The sequence below is a fragment of the Oncorhynchus masou genome, chromosome 31 (assembly GCF_036934945.1).
Source record: "Oncorhynchus masou masou isolate Uvic2021 chromosome 31, UVic_Omas_1.1, whole genome shotgun sequence".
In the NCBI taxonomy this organism is placed as follows: domain Eukaryota; kingdom Metazoa; phylum Chordata; class Actinopteri; order Salmoniformes; family Salmonidae; genus Oncorhynchus; species Oncorhynchus masou.
The window spans coordinates 74,345,179-74,363,048 of NC_088242.1; the positions used below are offsets into that span (position 1 = coordinate 74,345,179).

General features: G+C 41.3%; 1 protein-coding gene across 1 annotated transcript; it reads right to left on the minus strand.

Annotated features, from left to right (window-relative positions):
* Positions 1-4,774: 4,774 nt before the first annotated feature.
* pskh1 (protein serine kinase H1) lies at positions 4,775-17,602 on the minus strand. The gene is made up of 3 exons (XM_064951925.1): positions 17,323-17,602; positions 14,326-15,489; positions 4,775-7,947 (listed from the first exon to the last, which is right to left on the minus strand). The coding sequence occupies exons 2-3, from the start codon at positions 15,283-15,285 to the stop codon at positions 7,630-7,632; spliced, it is 1,278 nt and encodes a 425-aa protein (XP_064807997.1). The 5' UTR covers positions 15,286-15,489; positions 17,323-17,602; the 3' UTR covers positions 4,775-7,629.
* Between the last annotated feature and the right edge of the window lie 268 nt (positions 17,603-17,870).

Here is a 17,870-nt window from a genome sequence, read left to right on the forward strand (position 1 = left end):
TTTAACTGAAGCACACATTTGTATCACTCTTTATTGGCCTAGCAAACTGGCTCTAACCAGAATAGAAATAGCAGTGGGAGGCCCCGGTGCACAACTAAGCAAGAGGACAAGTACATTAGAGTGTCTAGTTTGAGAAACAGACGCCTCACAAGTCTTCAACTGCCAGCTTCATTAAATAGTACCCATAAAACACAAGTCTCAACGTCAACAGTGAAGATGCAACTCCGGGATGCTGGCCTTCTAAATAACAGTGTTATTTTCGAGATTATTTCATTTTCAAATAACCGAAAGTGAGAGGTTCGCATCTGAATAGAGGAAAAAAGGTAATTATTGAACAAGGGGTGAGACATTCTTACTAATATGCTACAAAAGTTATAACGTATCATTTTTGTATGACTGAAGCCTTTAGTGAGAGGTCTAATGCTTTAATATTTAATAATTTCTACTTTCCAAACTCATATTCATTACATAAATAGGCCCGTTTAGTTTTGTCTGGCTTGCCGTTCAAAATATAATTTAGAAAACAAGTTGCTAGGTGTAGTCAAGGCCATAAGCAAATAGGTTAACTGGGATATGACTAAAGAGTTAATCAGGGTGATTTTTCCACAAATAAACAGGTATTTTCCTTTCCACCGTAGCAAGGTGGTATCAAGATGGTATCAAACTTTCTATTAAAATGTATTATAGTGAAATCATTTCTTTCTTTCACTACATGGTAATGTAAAAGTGTTATTTTTTTGTGATCCAATATGTAATATAGTACACTTGTCATAACATTTGTTTTAATCCAGAGACATTAGAAAAAGTATCTAGATACTCTATGAGACTGTGGGAGGATACAAATTGTGGATTTAAAAGAAAACATGAATCATCAGCGTACAATGGCACCTTTGTTTTTAAGCCCTGAATTTCTAGCCCCTTGATATTATTGTTAGATCTGAGTTTAATAGCTAACATATCGATGGCCATAATAAATATATATGCCGATAGTGAACAACCTTGTTTTACTCCTCTTGACAGTTGAATACTAATATTTTACATCTAGGGTTACTATACATAACTTCAAATTTGAAATATTCCAGACATTTATAAATACATTCCAGTTGTACTTTATCAAAAGCCTTTTCAAAGTCAGCTATGAATACCAGGCCTGGTTTCCTGGATTTTTCATAGTGTTCTATTGTTTCCAGTACTTGTCGTATACTATCTTCAATGTATCGTCCATGCAAAAAAAACTGCCTGATTAGGATGAATAATATCCGACAATACTGTACCTTTTTAATTCCATGCGCTATGCATTTTGCCAGATTTTTTTGCATCACAACACTGAAGTGTAAGGAGCCTCCAATTTTTTAAATGGGTCTTTATATTTACCACTTGGGTCCGGTTTCAGTCGTAAAGAAATCAGACCTTCTTGTTGAGTATCTGATCATCTAAAATGTTTATAGGAGTGGTTAAAATGCTAATAACGGTCCTCTAAGTACATCAAAAAAGGTTTGGAACACCTCAACTTGTATGCCATCCAACCCTGGAGTTTTGACCTTCACATGAGTCTTTCTGTACAGATATTAATTTTACATTATAAATAGAAAAAAATTCATACAATTCACGAAAAATATATGCTTCAAGTACTCTTTCAAAATATTGTTTGGTGAATCATGAGTGACTCCATCATTTGTAACAAGTTTCTATAAATAATGTTTGGGTGCCATATCTTTGTTGAAGATTAAAAAACTATTTGGTGCATTTTCCCCCATATTCCATCCAGTTCATTTTATTTGAATAAGATATTACACTTGATCTTTCTTGAATATGTTCCTCCATTTGTTTTTGTTTTCCCTCTAACTTATTCTGTGCCTCTATGGCACAGTTTTTATTGTGATCTACTGTATCTGTACTGTTAGTCCTTCTATTTCTTTTGTTAATATGAACTCTTTTGACCAAAATTGCTTTTGTTTTAAAGATGAGTATTGAATTGCATGGCCTCTAAAGGCACAATTGTCCCATACAATAAGGGGATCTGCTGTACCTATGTTATGTTGGAAAAAGTCAGTTATTCTTATGTTGTCACGCCCTGGCCATAGAGAGGCTTTTATTCTCTATTTTTGTTCGGCCAGGGTGTGACTGGGGTGGGCATTCTAGTTTCTTTATTTCTATGTTTTCTATTTCTTTGTTTTTGCCGAGTGTGGTTCCCAACCAGACGCAGCTGTTTATCGTTGTCTCTGATTGGGATCACATATAAGTTGTCATTCTCCTTTTGGTGTTTGTTGGGCTCTTGTTTTTTTTTGTTAGCTCTGTGAAGCCTGCAGAACGTGACGGTCGTTAGTCTTTTGTTTTGTCTTCTGAGTAAATTAAGAATCATGAACACTTACCACGCTGCGCTTTGGTCCTCTCATTCCGACGAGATCCGTTCCATATGTGTTTCTTAAAAACAAGTTATCATCCAATAGGCTTTGATTACATTTTCAATATCCTCTCCCATGTAAAAATTCTGTAAGCGTAATGTATATGCCAATTATTTGATGGTCCAACCGCATTTTGTCCCCTGTTAACACTTTTAAACGTTTGATACCGGCGAGAATGACATAAGAAAGTAGTCGAGATGACGAGCGTGATTGAGCCTCCGCCATGTATATCTCACTAGGTCAGTTTATTTAAGCCTCCATATATCCACTAGTTCCAATATATCCATGATATTCGGGACAGGCTAGTTCTAGTCACAGACTGCAGCGGGGCTACAGCTGTATACTATTTATGCATATTCGATGGGATCAGGGATGCAGAATGCAGAGTCCACCACCATCACATACAGTATCGAAATTATTTATTGGCTACATTTAAACTACTTATCAACACTAGTCTATCAAGTTAACATGCAGCATGATTCACAGCAACTGGTAAATGAGATAAAAGCAGTTTCACAATTTCACAGCATCTTGGATTTTTAGATGCAATGATCCTCAACAATCCAGTTATACTAAGTCATATAAAAGAAATACACACAATTAAAAAGTACACATGAGAATACAATAAATACATGTTAGAATATACACTATATGCAAGGTCAGTATCAGGACCAATCAATGAAAGGGATTCTGGTGGCATTTGTGTAATGTAGTCCTGTGTGTGTGTGTAGAGGGGTGTGGGAGTATCAGTATATGTGTGTGGAGAGGGGTGCGGGAGTATCAGTATATGTGTTTGTGGATGTGTGGGTAGTGTGTATATAGTCAGTGCAGGTAGTCAGTACAGATGGGTGAGGTAGTCAGCTCTTGATGAGCTGTTCATAGTCCTATTGCTTGGAAGTAGAAGCTGTCTCAGAGCCTGTTAGTTTGAGACCTGATGCTCCGGTACCGACAGTAGTGGGCAGAACAGTCCATGGCTGGGCTGGCTGAAGTCTTTGCAGATTTTCCTGGCCTTCCTCAGACACTGCCTGATGTAGACGTCCTCGATGGCTGTGCTGTGCCGTCCGCACCACCATCTGTAGAGCCTTACGGTCAAGGGCATGTCATCGTTTTACCAGACGGTGATGCAGCTAGACAGAATTCTCTCAATAGTGCATGGATTGGAATTGAGTAAGAGACAGTAGGTGTTAAATCTGACCTGATTAGAAGGCTATCTAAGGACAGGGTTGTTGAATAACAAGTTACCAGAGTCTATAGTCTGTCCTCTTTAAACACACCAGTGGCTCAATTTCCTGCACTGTAAGCAGCCTATTGACTGTGGTGGAGCCCGTTTGTAAAATATCTTTACCAAATACGATACCCATCAACACAACTGGATAAATGAAAACAGAACCTGGTGTCTGTGAAAAGTATTTAAAATGCTCAGTTAATTGAATTAAGCATGTAACAAGACCCACACATAAGGAAAACACTTACTCATACTTTGCAGCAAAACCCTTTTGTCATATTGGTGGCATTTACACTATACTGTGTGTACAAAAGTATGTGGACACCCATTCAAATGAGTGGATTCGGCAACTTCAGCCACACCCGTTGCTGACAGGTGTATAGAATCGAGCAGACAGCCATGCAACCTTCATAGACAAACACTTGCAGTAGAATGGCCCATACCGAAGAGCTCAGTGACTTTCAATGTGGCACAGTCATAGGATGCTACCTTTCAAACAAGTCAGTTCGTCAAATTTGCTGCCCCGGATCAACTGTAAGTTCTGTTATTGAAGATCGTCTGTCCTCAGTTGCAACACTCACTACCAAGTTCCAAACTGCCTCTGGAAGCAACATTAGCACAAGAACTGTTCGTCGGGAGCTTCATGCAATGGGTTTTCATGGCAGAGTAGCCGCACACAAGCATAAGTTCACCATGCGCAATGCCAAGCGGCGGCTGGAGTGGTGTAAAGCTTGCCGCCATTGAACTCTGGAGCAGTGGAAATGTGTTTTCTGGAGTGATGAATCACGCTTCACCATCTGGCAGTCCGACGGACGAATCTGGGTTTGGCGGATGCCAGGAGAAAGCTACCAGCCCGAATGCATAGTGGCAACTTTAAAGTTTGGTGGAGGAGGAATAATGGTCTGGGGCTGTTTTCGACAAGCAGGTGTCCACATACTTTTGGTCATGTAGCGTATTTTACTAGGACTTCCAAACAAAAAATGCATAGGACTCACATAGGGGAAAGACTATAATGATGCCAAATCTATCAAAACACTGGGAAACATGACAAAGCATATGATACACAGTGGAAAAAAGGGACCTTTCCTTTCAAATTGGTATGAACATATGGCTGGTACTTTTTGAAAGGATGTATCACTAAGAATGATCATTAGAGCTGAAACTTTATTTTAAATTAGTACAAAAAAAGTTGTCAGGTTCGAGTTTGTTTATTTGTCATATTCAAATAAAACATGACGACTCACTGAACCAGTTCACCATTTAAAAAGTGAATGTACAAGAATCATTGTGTTATCACTCATTTAAACACAAATGAACAACATAAAAAAAATACATAAAAATCAATTGCATTCGGGAAACAGTGTTGAATTGGCTACTTCCGAAAAAGACAACAGCATGTGTCATACAGATAGAACAGGTGAAAGAAAACACTTTCGGAAAATATGTTTACATTCCGCAAGATCTCTTGCAAATACTATTTGGTTAATCATTGACTTGGCACACATTACACACTTTACAATTTGCTCCATTTTAAAAAATGTAATATATTCTCTTCAGGCCGAGACAGTTTTTCAGGATGTAAAAGGAATTTTGAATTCCATGTTTGCATTAAAACCAAACCTTTGTTAAAAATAAAAGGCATTGATGTTACAAAAACAATCAATCAACAAGTGACTGAAACCATGGCATTATTCGTTCTGTGGGGTTGAAAATGCATGGTACCAATGTATGCTGCAGTTCACATACACTGAGTGTACAAAACATTAATAACACCTGCTCTTTCCATTAGACTGACCAGGTGAATGCTTTGATCCGTTATTGATGATGCTTGCTAAATCCACTTAAATTGGTGTAGATGAAGAGGAGACAGGTGAATGAAGGATTTTGAAGCCTTGAGACATGGATTGTGTATGTGTGCCATTCAGAGGGTGAATAAGCATAACAAGAGATTTAAGTGCCTTTGAACAGGGTATGGTAGTAGGTGCCAGGCGCACTGGTTTGTGTCAAGAACTGCAACGCTGCCGGGTTTTTCATGCTCAACAGTTTCCCTTGTGTATCAAGAATGGTCCACCACCCAAAGTACACCCACCCAACTTGACACAACTGTGGGAAGCATTGGAGTCACCATGGGCCAGCATCCCTGTGGAATGCTTTCAACACCTTTTAGAGTCCATGCCATGACAACTTGAGGCTGTTCAGAGGACAAAAGGGGGGAGGGGGAGGGTGCAGTTGGCCAAGTATGTGGGGGGAAGACACCACTGCACATTACTGTGCAACAATTTTAAAAAACAATAACAGCAGTAGGACCGATTGAGTGAAGATGGAGAATAATGTAACATTATAGAATTACCAAATGAGAGATTGAGGTAAACTGATACGGCTCTGTTGGATTTCCAGTATCTTTGAAAAATTCACTTTAAAATACCAGCGCTTCTCACCGGAAATTGCTCAAAAGTACATAGTCTATATGACAAAATCAAACCCATCGCTTACTATGGGTGTCTTGGTTGGGGAGTACAAAAAGATAACTACAAAAGGAGCTAACTAACAAGAGCATGTGTAATTAATATACAAAACCTACAATTAAGCCTGTCAACAAAAAAACAGAGGTATAAGTATTTTGTTTAATCACTTCAAAACACTATTGGATGACCCCTCAAAATGGTACTGTGGGTTAAATGAGATCAGTCCCTTGAACCACCACTTAAATAAGTTCATTCACAGGCTACAACAAGGTACACTGAAAATAATAAAATATCTGAAACATTGAACAGTTCCATTTAAAAGACTAAAGCAATAGTTATAAGATTTATTTTCAATCCTATAATTTTATGGTCATTTTTCTTGATTAAGAAAGGCCAGATTTGAATTGGTCTCTCCTCCCAACAGCCGTCTGTGGGTTTTACGACTGGCAAAGCATCCACCACAGCACAAATTTAGTTGTCGTCAAACTACACGGTTTGTTCAATAAAAATATTTTGAAAAAATAAAAAATACAGTACAACCATGAGATGTCTGCATTACTCAGAACAAATTGGAAAGAAATATTTGATACAACAAATTAAATGAATACTGAGCTTTCAACCATTGGACTATTCTCCATCAGTTTGTTAAATTACACATCACTTGACGTGTATACTTCATTACAACAATGCTGTCCATCTCAGACAGCAGGAGCAGGAGAGTGCAGAGACAGGACTAGGTTTCAGCCTAATCAATCCTCACGACGACAGATGCAAAAGCGCTGGATCATCTGTCCTTATTTAGTTTCCAGTCAACCTCCCTCAGCCTTTCAAGCTCACAGTTAAAAAAGAATCCCAGAACGAATTGGGAAAAAACATCATAAATGGACAGGTTGTAAAATCTGAATCCTGGCAAGAAAGAGACTTAATTTGCAATCCATGAAAGCAACTGGTCGGAATACAATAAGATTGGATATACGACTTCTAAACCAAAATTAAATAAACAATGTTTATTTTGGCCTTCATTGACATACTTGTGTTTTAGCACAAAGTATCATCGTATTTTTTGTCCAAATCAAGATATAATCAGATATAGATCTCCACCAAAACAAGTAACTCACTGTTCTTGTAACATAATAAATTCACAGCAAATAATCAGGAATCAGTGTTGGAAAAGCATTTCAACATCCCTTCCTAAACCTTCATTACCTTGAATTCTGTTCAACAGATCCGTTTAGATGGACAGCTTCAAGTGACCATTTCTACGGAAACAATATAATCATGACAACAATAAATAAATATGAGGAGACACACAAGGACAGGAAAGAAACTTGAGGAAATAGGAATCTTGGAAAAAATAGTGAAATCTGAGGATGTTTTGTTTACTGCCTGTGGCACAATGGCCTAGGATGGATGTTGAAGTTATTGCTGAGCTGAAGTGCTGTTCTAGGCCGCTGCTGATAAGTCCCTGCTTGTGGTCTCAATGAGACCTGCAACATTACGAGTTTGTCAAAATTACAGCCCAAGTAACTATTACTCAGCCATTGTATTGTTGTTGGTAGCGGCGGTTGAGCTCACGCAGCTCTTTCTCCCGAGCACGGCGTGCCTTGTTGGACTTGGTGGAGCGGCTGGAGCGTGTGGACTGGGCAGACTTGGTGCTGTGGCAGCGTGATGAGGCCCTCTTCAGGAGGTTCTGGGAGATAGAGCGCTGCAGGTTCTTCATGGAGGATGAAGCAGCCATGCTGACGACCCAGGGGTGCTTCAGAGCCTGGCCTGCAGTCAACCTCTCGCTGGGGTCCACTGTCAGCACACGGTCAATGAAGTCCTTCGCCAGGTTGGACACACTGGGCCATGGCTGAGCAGGGAGGAAGAGACGGAAAAAGAGCTTTAAATGTTGAGGAACTGCAAAATTTGTTATGGTTTGAATTAAGGCTTTATATGATGCACTGGTGGGGGGTCAAATCCATTTTCAGTGAAAGTAATCAAGTGGCAGAGTCCATTTCTCTAGCACACTTGTGGATACCTGCTGAATTTTAGGACATAACTATAACGAACAATACATACAGGAGGGCAACAGAATGTAAAGCAGCTGCGGTTGAACATTGCTATACTGTACGCAGTGTTTTCCACTAGCGCCGGCTGTTGGCTTTACAGCCGACTCGCCAGTTTTTCTACTTAAATGAACTATGCTACTTTTCAATTCGGTAGTCAGAAAAAAGAATGTGGAGCCTTCCCCCGCTAGAATGAACAATATGCATCTTCTAGTGTTCTATTGATAGGAGGACAGGCGCCTATCAGTAACAAAGTGAGCAATGACAGGGAAGTCTGCTGTCTGTCCCGCCGCTCAGTACCTCTGTATCTGAGTGTATGAGCAGTCAAATTTCTTTACACGGTGGGATAGAGCATACATTTCCATGTCCCATAACAGGGCTCGACAATAACGCTTGTCCGGGACAAGTAAAATACATTGTTGGACAAGAAGAATATAGATATAAGATGTCCAAATGGACAAGTACATTTTGTATTTTTTTTTTAAGTCACAAAATGCTCCTGAGTGGCGCAGCGGTCTAAGGCACAGAATCTCAGTGCAAGAGGCGTCACTACAGTCCCTGGTTCGAATCCAGGCTGTATCACATCCGGCTGTGATTGGGAGTCCCATAGGGCAGTGCACAATTGGCTCAGTGCTGTCCTGGTTTGGCCCGGGGTAGGCCATCATTGTAAATAAGAATTTGTTCTTATAACTATTAAAATGAAATAAATAAAAAGCCTATGTGCGCATTTTACCTACTTATGTCCAAACTTATGCTGACATGAGGGAGGCGCCAGACAATGGAGCCAAACTTTAATGAGACTTTTAATTACATTAATATAGGCTAAACGCCAGTCATTTTTGACAATTATAACAAAAGATAATAAATATTAACATCTAAAGGCTTGATTCTGTCGACATACTCTATGCACAGTTCGTTCAGCTCAAATGGTCACAAGAGTGGAGAGCGAAGGACCATGCCTGTTCCGCACACCACTCATCCTTGAACCTGAGCGGAGGTGGTCAGCATTTTGAAACTAGTTAACCATGAAGCACGTCTTAACTCGTTTCAAAGTAGCCTAGCCAAAATACAACCATATACATGTTGAGGGAATGATTTTATAAACACTTTTAATATGTCATTGAAAACAGCATTTTTCTCATGTTACATTGGTTATCAAATCAACTTTATTTTATTGTCCAGCAGCCAAAGGTATAATCCTAGCTATATTAGTAACCCGTGCCAGTTGATTCCTCTTTAGATCTTAGATTAGGCTAGGCTAGCTAATTGAGGCTATTTTGCTGCACTCCCCATCCTTGTCTACAACAACTCCATTCACATTAAACAGCCTAACCGTTGGTTGATCATTGAAGACTACACATTCTCATTTAGCCAATTTAATTCCGGAATTTTAATTCCATTTTGCATTGATTATAGATCTCCCACTTAACTGCTACACATGTAGCATCTGACTGTAGTGCTGCAATGACTGACCGACAATAACAAGCCATACCCTGCAAAACGTGTGTAGGCTACTCATAATAAACTGTCATAAAACTGTTGTTTTATAAAAATGTGGAATGGAATAGTCTATTGTTGTAGGCTATGTAGCAATGTCACATAATTGTTTTACATTTTAGACAAAGCCTTTTCATTGTTAGAATAGTCCTATATTTTGTATTTCTTCTAAAAAATGAATACTAATGTCCGTTCAGATTTTTGAATGAACGCGCCCATCCATACTTTTTAATACATATCCTAATAACCAAATATATAGAGAAAGCGTGCCAACCTATCGGCACTGCATGACCCCATTGCATTTAAGAACTACACCATGTCTGAGCCAGTAGTGGGCCAGCGAGAAAAAAAGGCTACCATTGGACCTTGCCATGTTTGATATGCAGCCACGGAGTGGTGGCGCATAGATTATTTACTGTGCTTTGACTGACGAACAGCAAGCTTGACTTGTTTACAAAAGGTGTCGAACTGAATGAAAAGTCGATCTCATATATCCTTGCCATTCATAAATCATACAACATAGTTATACAGTGAGCTTCAAAGGTATTGGGACTGTGACACATGTTTTGTTGGTTTTGGCTCTGTACTCCAGCACTTTAGATTTGAAATTATAGAATTAGGTTAAAGTGAGGTTAAATTGCAGACTCAGCTTTAATTTGAGAGTATTTTCATCCATATCGGGTGAACCGTTTAGAAATTACAGCACTTTTTGTACCATTTTAGGGGACCAATAGTACTGGGACAAATTCACTTATGTGTATTAAAGTTTGGCCTTTATAAAATGAAGCATAGCTACACCCATGTATGTTACCCCCACTGGGAGAAGCTGAACTTGTCTGATTCAAAGAAGGCCCTTACGCGCACACACATTGAGCATACTGCAGTTGCTGCCAGGAACTCCAGCCTCACATCACAAAGAAACGTTGGGGGTTTGTTTTGAAATAATTGTGCACAGTCCAGAAACACATAGACATGTTTTCGATTCAAATGAAACCCAGGCTAAAACATTAGCAACTGTATGCAATGCATCCAGTATGAATTGAACAACAGTGGTCGGCGAGTATTGTTAAGATCCCAGACGCTCGTTCAGAACGTTTTAACGCATTACAATCGATTCGGTTTTGGAAACAAAAGGAACGTATCTTTCATATCAGCGAGAAATACTATATCAAATGGAATTGTTTTAAGATGGTCATACCAAATTATTTGATTTGGAATTGTAAGACCCCTTAAGGTATAAACAAATAAATAATTGAATTTGGCATTACTGCTATTAGCCCATAGAAACGCATTGAAAAACAGGTCCACTACATAAAACAACATATAGTAAAAAAGAAAACGTTTTACAAAGGAAGTTTGTTCTGAAGTTTTTGTCCAATATTTGAGAGATGCAAAAGATTAGGATTATTATTTTAAATGTATTTAACCGCGTATTTTAGGCACTAAATTATCTACATATATACATATATGTATGCATGTGAACACCCCTTCAAACACTACCTGCCCGAATACATAGTGCCAACTGTAAAGTTTGGTGGAGGAGGAATAATAGTCTGGGGCTGTTTTTCATGGTTCGGGCTAGGCCTGTTAGTTCCAGTGAAGAAACATCTGCACACTACAGCATACAATGACAGTCTAATGGATTTATTCCCTGTTTCAGCATGATAATGTCCCCGGGCACAAAGCGAGGTCCATACAGAAATGGTTTGTCGAGATCAGTGTGGAAAAACTGGACTGTCCTGCACAGAGCTCTGACATCAACCCAATCGAACACCTTTGGGATGAAATGAAACGCTGACTGTGAGCCAGGCCTAATCGGCCAGAACATGAGTGCCCGACCTCACTAATGCTCGTGGCATCTAGTGGAAAGCCTTCCCAGAAGAGTGGAGGCTGTTATAGCAGCAAAGGACTCATTCAGAGGCTCCATGTGGAGGAAAATATTTGCTAAATTTGAAAAATAAATTAAGGTAAGAAAAAAGTAACAATAAAATAACAAGGCTATATACAGGGGGTAACCGGTACAGAGTCAATGTGCTCCATATATATATATATATATATATATATGCATACACACACATGGACGTAGGTGTAAAGTGACTATAGACAATAAACAGGGAGTAGCAGCACTGTAAAAAAGGGTGTCAATGCAAATTGTCCGGGTGGCCATTTGAATAACTGTTTACAGTCAAATGGCTTGGGGGTAGAAGCTAATAGGGAGGCTTTTGGACCTAGACTTGGCACTACGGTACCGCTTGCCATGCAGTAGCAGAGAGAACAGTCTATGACTAGGGTGGTTGGAGTCTGACAATTTTATGGGCCTCCCTCTAACACCACCTGGTATAGAGGTCATGGATGAAAGTAAGCTTGGCCCCAGTGATGTAGTGTGCCATATGTACTACCCTCTGTAGCGCCTTGCGATCAGATGCCAACCAGTTGCCATACCAAGCGGTGATGCAACCAGTCAGGAAGCTCTTGATGCTGCAGCTTTAGAACTTTGAGGATCTGAGGATCCATGCTAAATCTTTTCAGTCTCCTGAGGGGGAATGATAGTTTGTTAGTGATTTGGACGCCCAAGAACTTGAAGTCCTCGACCCGCTCCAGTACAGCCCGTTGATGTGAATGGGGGCGTGCTCGGCCCCCTTTTTCCTGTAGTCCATGATCAGCTCTTTTGTCTGGCTCATGTTGAGGGAGAGGTTGTTGTCCTGGCACCACACTGCTAGGTTTAAGACAAACTCCCTGTAGGCTGTCTCATCGTTATCAGTGATCAGGACTACCACCGCTGTGATATCGGCAAACTTCATGGTGTTGGGAGTCGTGCGTAGCCACGCAGTTGTGAGTGAATGGGGATTACAGGAGAGGACGCACCCCAAAGGAGCCCCCGTGTTGAGGTGTGGCAGATGTTGTTGGCTACCCTTACCACCTGGGGGCGGCTTGTCAGGAAGTCCAGGATCCAGTTGCAGAGGGAGGTGTTTAGTCCCAGGGTCCTTAGCTTAGTGAGGAGCTTTGAGGGCACTACGGTGTTGAACGCTGAGCTGTAGTCAACAAACAGCATTCTCACATAGGTGTTCCTTTTGTCCAGGTGGGAAAGGGCAGTGTGGAGTGCAATAAAGATTCCGTCATCTGTGGATTGGTTGGGGTGGTATGTGTGCATGCTCGGAGTATGCGTCCTTATAATCCATCTGGCCCTGCAGTCTTGTGAATGTTGACCTGTTTAAAATGTCTAACTCACATCGGCTACAGAGAGCAGGATCACACACTCATCTGGAACAGCTGGTGCTCTCATGCATGGTTCAGTGATGCTTGCCTCGAAGCTAGCATAGAAGGCATTTAGCTCGTCTGGTAAGCTCATGTCACTGGGCAGCTCGCGGCTGGGATTCCCTTTGTAATCCGTAATCGTTTGCAAGGGCTGCCACATTCGATGAGCATCAAAACCGGTGTAGTACGATTAAATCTTAGTCCTGTGTTGACGCTTTGCCTGTTTGATGGTTTGTCAGAGGGCATAGCGGGATGTCTTAATGTCCCATGTCTTAATGTCCTGCTCCTTGAAAGCGGCAGCTCTAGCCTTTAACTCAGTGAGGATGTTGTCTGTAATCCATGGCTTCTGGTTAGGATATGTACGTACAGTCACTGTGGGGACGACATCTTTAATGCACTTATTGATGAAATCGGAGACTGATGTGGTGTTACTCATCAATACCATCGGATAAATCCCAGAACATATTCCAGTCTGTGCTAGCAAAACAGTTCTGTAGCTTAGCTTCCACGTCATCAGAACACTTCTGTATAGAGCGAGTCACTGGTACTTTCTGCTTCAGTTTTTGCTTGTAAGCAGGAATCAGGAGCATAGAATTATGCAGATCTGCCAAATGGAGGGTAAGGGAGAGCTTTGTACACATCTCTATGTGTGGAGTAAAGATGGTATGGAGTTTTTTTTCTTCCTGTGGTAGAAATGATGTAAAAATGGATTTAAGTTTCCCTGCATTAAAGTCCCCGGCCACTAGGAGCACTGTTTCTGGGTGAGCATTCTCTTGTTTGTTTGTGTCCTTATACAGCATTGTTGAGTGCGGTCTTAGTGCCTGCATCAGTTTGTGGTGGTAAATAGACAGTTACGAAAAATATAGATGAAAACTCTCTTGGTAAATAGTGTGGAGACTTCCTTAATATTAGAGATTGCGCAGCAGCTGTTGTTGACAAATAGACACAGACCACCACCCCTCGTCTTACCGGAGGTAGCTGTTCTGTCTTGCTAATGCACGGAAAACCCAGCCAACTGTATATTATCCATGTGCTCGCTCAGCCATATTCCGCACAGTTCCGTCTTGATCCGATTTATCTCTAAATAAACTGTGCATTTATCCCACAGAAAAAAATGGAATTCAAATAATTACAAACCAACAAATAACCGAATATCAACATTTGTTTCGAAAACCAGTTTGAAAGGAATGACTATTGACGTTTCTAAACGTTAAAACACAGCATCAGAATTATAGTTCACATGGAGCCAACCGTAAGCAAATGTAACCGCTGAAAAGGAGGGGTTTTTGAGAGATAGTGTGCACTCAACACATCAAGGGAGGAGTGCTCGATAGGGGTTGTAGAATTATTGAGAAGCAGAGAGGACAGCAAATTAGTAAGAATCAGAAACTAAATGGATGAAGAGAGTGTGTGAGGTCATAGATGCTTACCTCCCCAGAGAAGCTGTACTTCCCTTTGAGGATCTGGCGGTAGAGTCGCATGCGGTTGTCATCCTCAAAGGGCATGGTTCCACTCAGCAGAATGTAGGAAATGACACCCAGAGCCCACATGTCTACAGCATTAGTGTATGGCTTCCGTACCAGGATCTCTGGGGCAATGTACTCTGGTGTCCCACAAGTGGTCTTCATCAAGCACTCATCCCCCTTTTTACGAGTGCTGGCCAGCCCAAAGTCAGTGATCATAATTTTTGAGTCCGCCCCAGGGTGATAGTAGAGCAGGTTCTCGGGCTTGAGGTCACGGTGGGTGATGCCAAGTGTATGGAGATACTTGACCCCGTCCAGTACCATCTGTAGGACACGTGTAGCATCACGCTCTGTGAAAGAGCCACGGGCGATGATACGGTCAAAAAGCTCTCCTCCTGTAGCCAGCTCCATCACCATGTACACTCTCTCAGCTGTCTCAAACACCTCCATCAGCTGGATGATGTTAGTGTGGCGTACACGACGCAGGACACACAGCTCTGACTCGCATACCTCACGTCCCTCTCTATAGCGCGTCTCTATCATCTTGATAGCGTAGGGCTGACGTGTGCTCTTGTGCTCCACTCGCACCACCCGGCTGAAGCTACCGCGACCTATCAGGGCCTTAATGTCATATTTGGCTGTGACCCGTGGGTCAAACTTGGCTCTGTACTTGGCTACCTTGTTTCTGCGTGGGTCTGAGGCCTCTGGTTGGCCTGTACCCGGGGATGCCCGGGTAGCTGGGAAAGCTGCCTGGGCCTGTGGAGAGAGAGAGCCTGTTTTCTCCCCTCCCATTTTACTCCCACTGCCGTCGTCTCGGATGAAATGTTTGTAGATGTCGGTCTCAGGAGGCTCCACCTTTTTGACCAAGTCGAGCTGGACATCTCCAGGTGGCTCAGGGAGGACCTTGCTCGTCCTGCACCCCATCATATCACAATCCTGACCAGCAGGACATCCTCATCACCCATGTAACAACCAGGCACTGAAGAGCATCAAGACACAGCAGACAGCCAATGCTCTTGACAAAATTCTGCAGTAGCCCACTGAACCAACTTTATCAATGGCAATCAGTGTGGCAGGCCACTCAGAAATAGCTTCTCCACACAGAAGTGGACTGATGAAAATGGGGAAATTCTGAAAGAAAGAATACAAAGTAAAATATATTTTTTATGATACATTTTAAATAAATCATTGTTCAATACCAAGTTCAACACCCTAAAAGATGACTGATTTGACCAAATATAGCCTAGTAGCATATAGGCCTAGCACATAGGCCTATTCTGTGTGCTGTGGAATTGCATCACATTTCCTACCTAAACTGAGAAGTGGTGTGGCATGAAAAATTAAATCAAGAATTATGTTAGGGCCTCCCAGGTGGCGCAGTGGTTAAGGGCGCTGTACCACCAGAGACTCTGGGTTTGCGCCCAGGCTCTGTCATAACCGGCCGCGACCGGGAGGTCAGTGGGGCGGCGTACAATTGGCCTAGCGTCGTCCGGGTTAGGGAGGGGTTGGCCGGTAGGGATATCCTTGTCTCATCGCACACCAGCGACTCCTGTGGCGGGCCGGGCGCAGTGTGCGCTAACCAAGGTTGCCAGGGTTGGATGCGCACTGTGTTAAGAAGCAGTGCGGCTTGGTTGTGTTGTGTATCGGAGGACGCATGCCTTTCAACCTTCGTCTCTCCCGAGCCCGTACGGGAGTTGTAGCGATGAGACAAGATAGTAGCTACTAAACAATTGGATACCACGAAATTGGGGAGAAAACGGGGTAAAATAAAGAAAAAAAAGAAGAATTATGTTAGTAGAATCAACTCTTTTCTGGTAAAGATTCTAAATAAAAATTGGGCATACCAAGAATGTCGATAAGAAAGTCTGCATACATGTATTGACATACGGCTAAATAACGGTTCAGGCATCCCACCAACTGGCCCCCCCAGCTTAATTTACATTTATGCTTTAGGTTTGTCTCAGACGTCACATTATTGGATCTGTCCCACTATAGCATCTGTAAGAGCACGGCAGCGCCATTGAGGACATCTCGATTTTGAAGTAGTACATTTTCTTCTTCTACTACTTCAATGAGTTGACAAACAAACTGAACGGGTGCATACTGACACCTGTAGTGTGTTCTTCGAACAGGTATAAAGCCAAGGTTGGCGATTTACTGCCATCTGCAGTTATGGATGGTTTACTCACGAGCAGGGCTCTAAATGGACATTTTTCATATGTAGCACTGGTGCTCCCAACGTTAAAAAGCACAACATACAATTTAGGAGTACCAGAAAATCTGATTTTTAAAAATGATTGAGAAACAGCCTATATGAATTTTAGCTACTTCTGAAGCACGTTGTTCCCTAGAAACTAATACATAACCCTATAAATACATGTGTTTAATATAAAAAGCAGATTCATACATATAACTGTCATTGAAATTAAAAAGTAATTTGTGGCATATTAGGTTCCTACAGCTTCTGGGCACCAGAGTCTTCTAGCTTTCTCTATGGCCTGGCTACATCATATACTGGCCTTGCGAACTAGGAAAATAGTGCCATTGGCAACAGCCGCCATATATAAAATCTATAATCCAACCCAATTTGAGAAAATGTTACATTGTTGCAGTTTGTGGCAGCATTGTATAATTTGGGGCGGTGTAGCCAACAAGGTTACTTTGTCGGCCATGATGAATGTAGCAAACCTAAATGCCGACGATAGTTGCCTATTCCTCTGTAGAATAACCTAAAACTATAGGCCGAAAAGTTTTGTTTTAGTACATTTTTTTTGTGGTAGGAATCTAAACAATTTGCGAGATAAAAGGTCGAGAGAAAGTTGACAGCCATGCCACTTTATCTTGATCGATTGTTTTAAAAAGGGACATTTATCCTTTATCATAAACTGTTGGTTAACAAAACCCATGTATTACTACATTTCATATTGTTCTGGACTCTGAAGCATCAAAACAACAAAATCTCACCGTAGCTATATCCAAGTTAGCTAGCTAGCTACACACGACAGCAAGACTCCACAACAGGACTCAGCTGTTCTCTCCATTTTTTTGGTTCGGATTTTTCAAAGTTGAATCCAGTTGATAATAAACATAGCATACTGCTCAATCGTCTGTCTCTGATAACATTCGGAGTAAATTGAAACAAGTTTATGGCTTTATTTCGCGGGTAAAGGCGGTGGCAAAACAGCAGATTGAAGTGCTCGGTAGTTTGCTTCATAAAACTGTTTTTTTTTTTTGTGGGACCACCTTTTCCCCCTGTAAACTTCTTTGTAAGTACGACCTCCTCGGCTTGTTTCAGATATACTTTGGAGGCAGCCTGGTCTCATAGACTAAACGTAGTATACTAAAGTAATTCCGGGAAATTTAAAAGTAACCCGAAAATTGCGAGTTTGAATCTCATCATGGACAACTTCAGCATTTTAGATAATTAGCTACTTTGCAACTACTTAGCATGTTAGCTAACCCTAACCCTTTTAGCCAACTATTAAACATAATCCTAACCCCGAGCCTAGCTA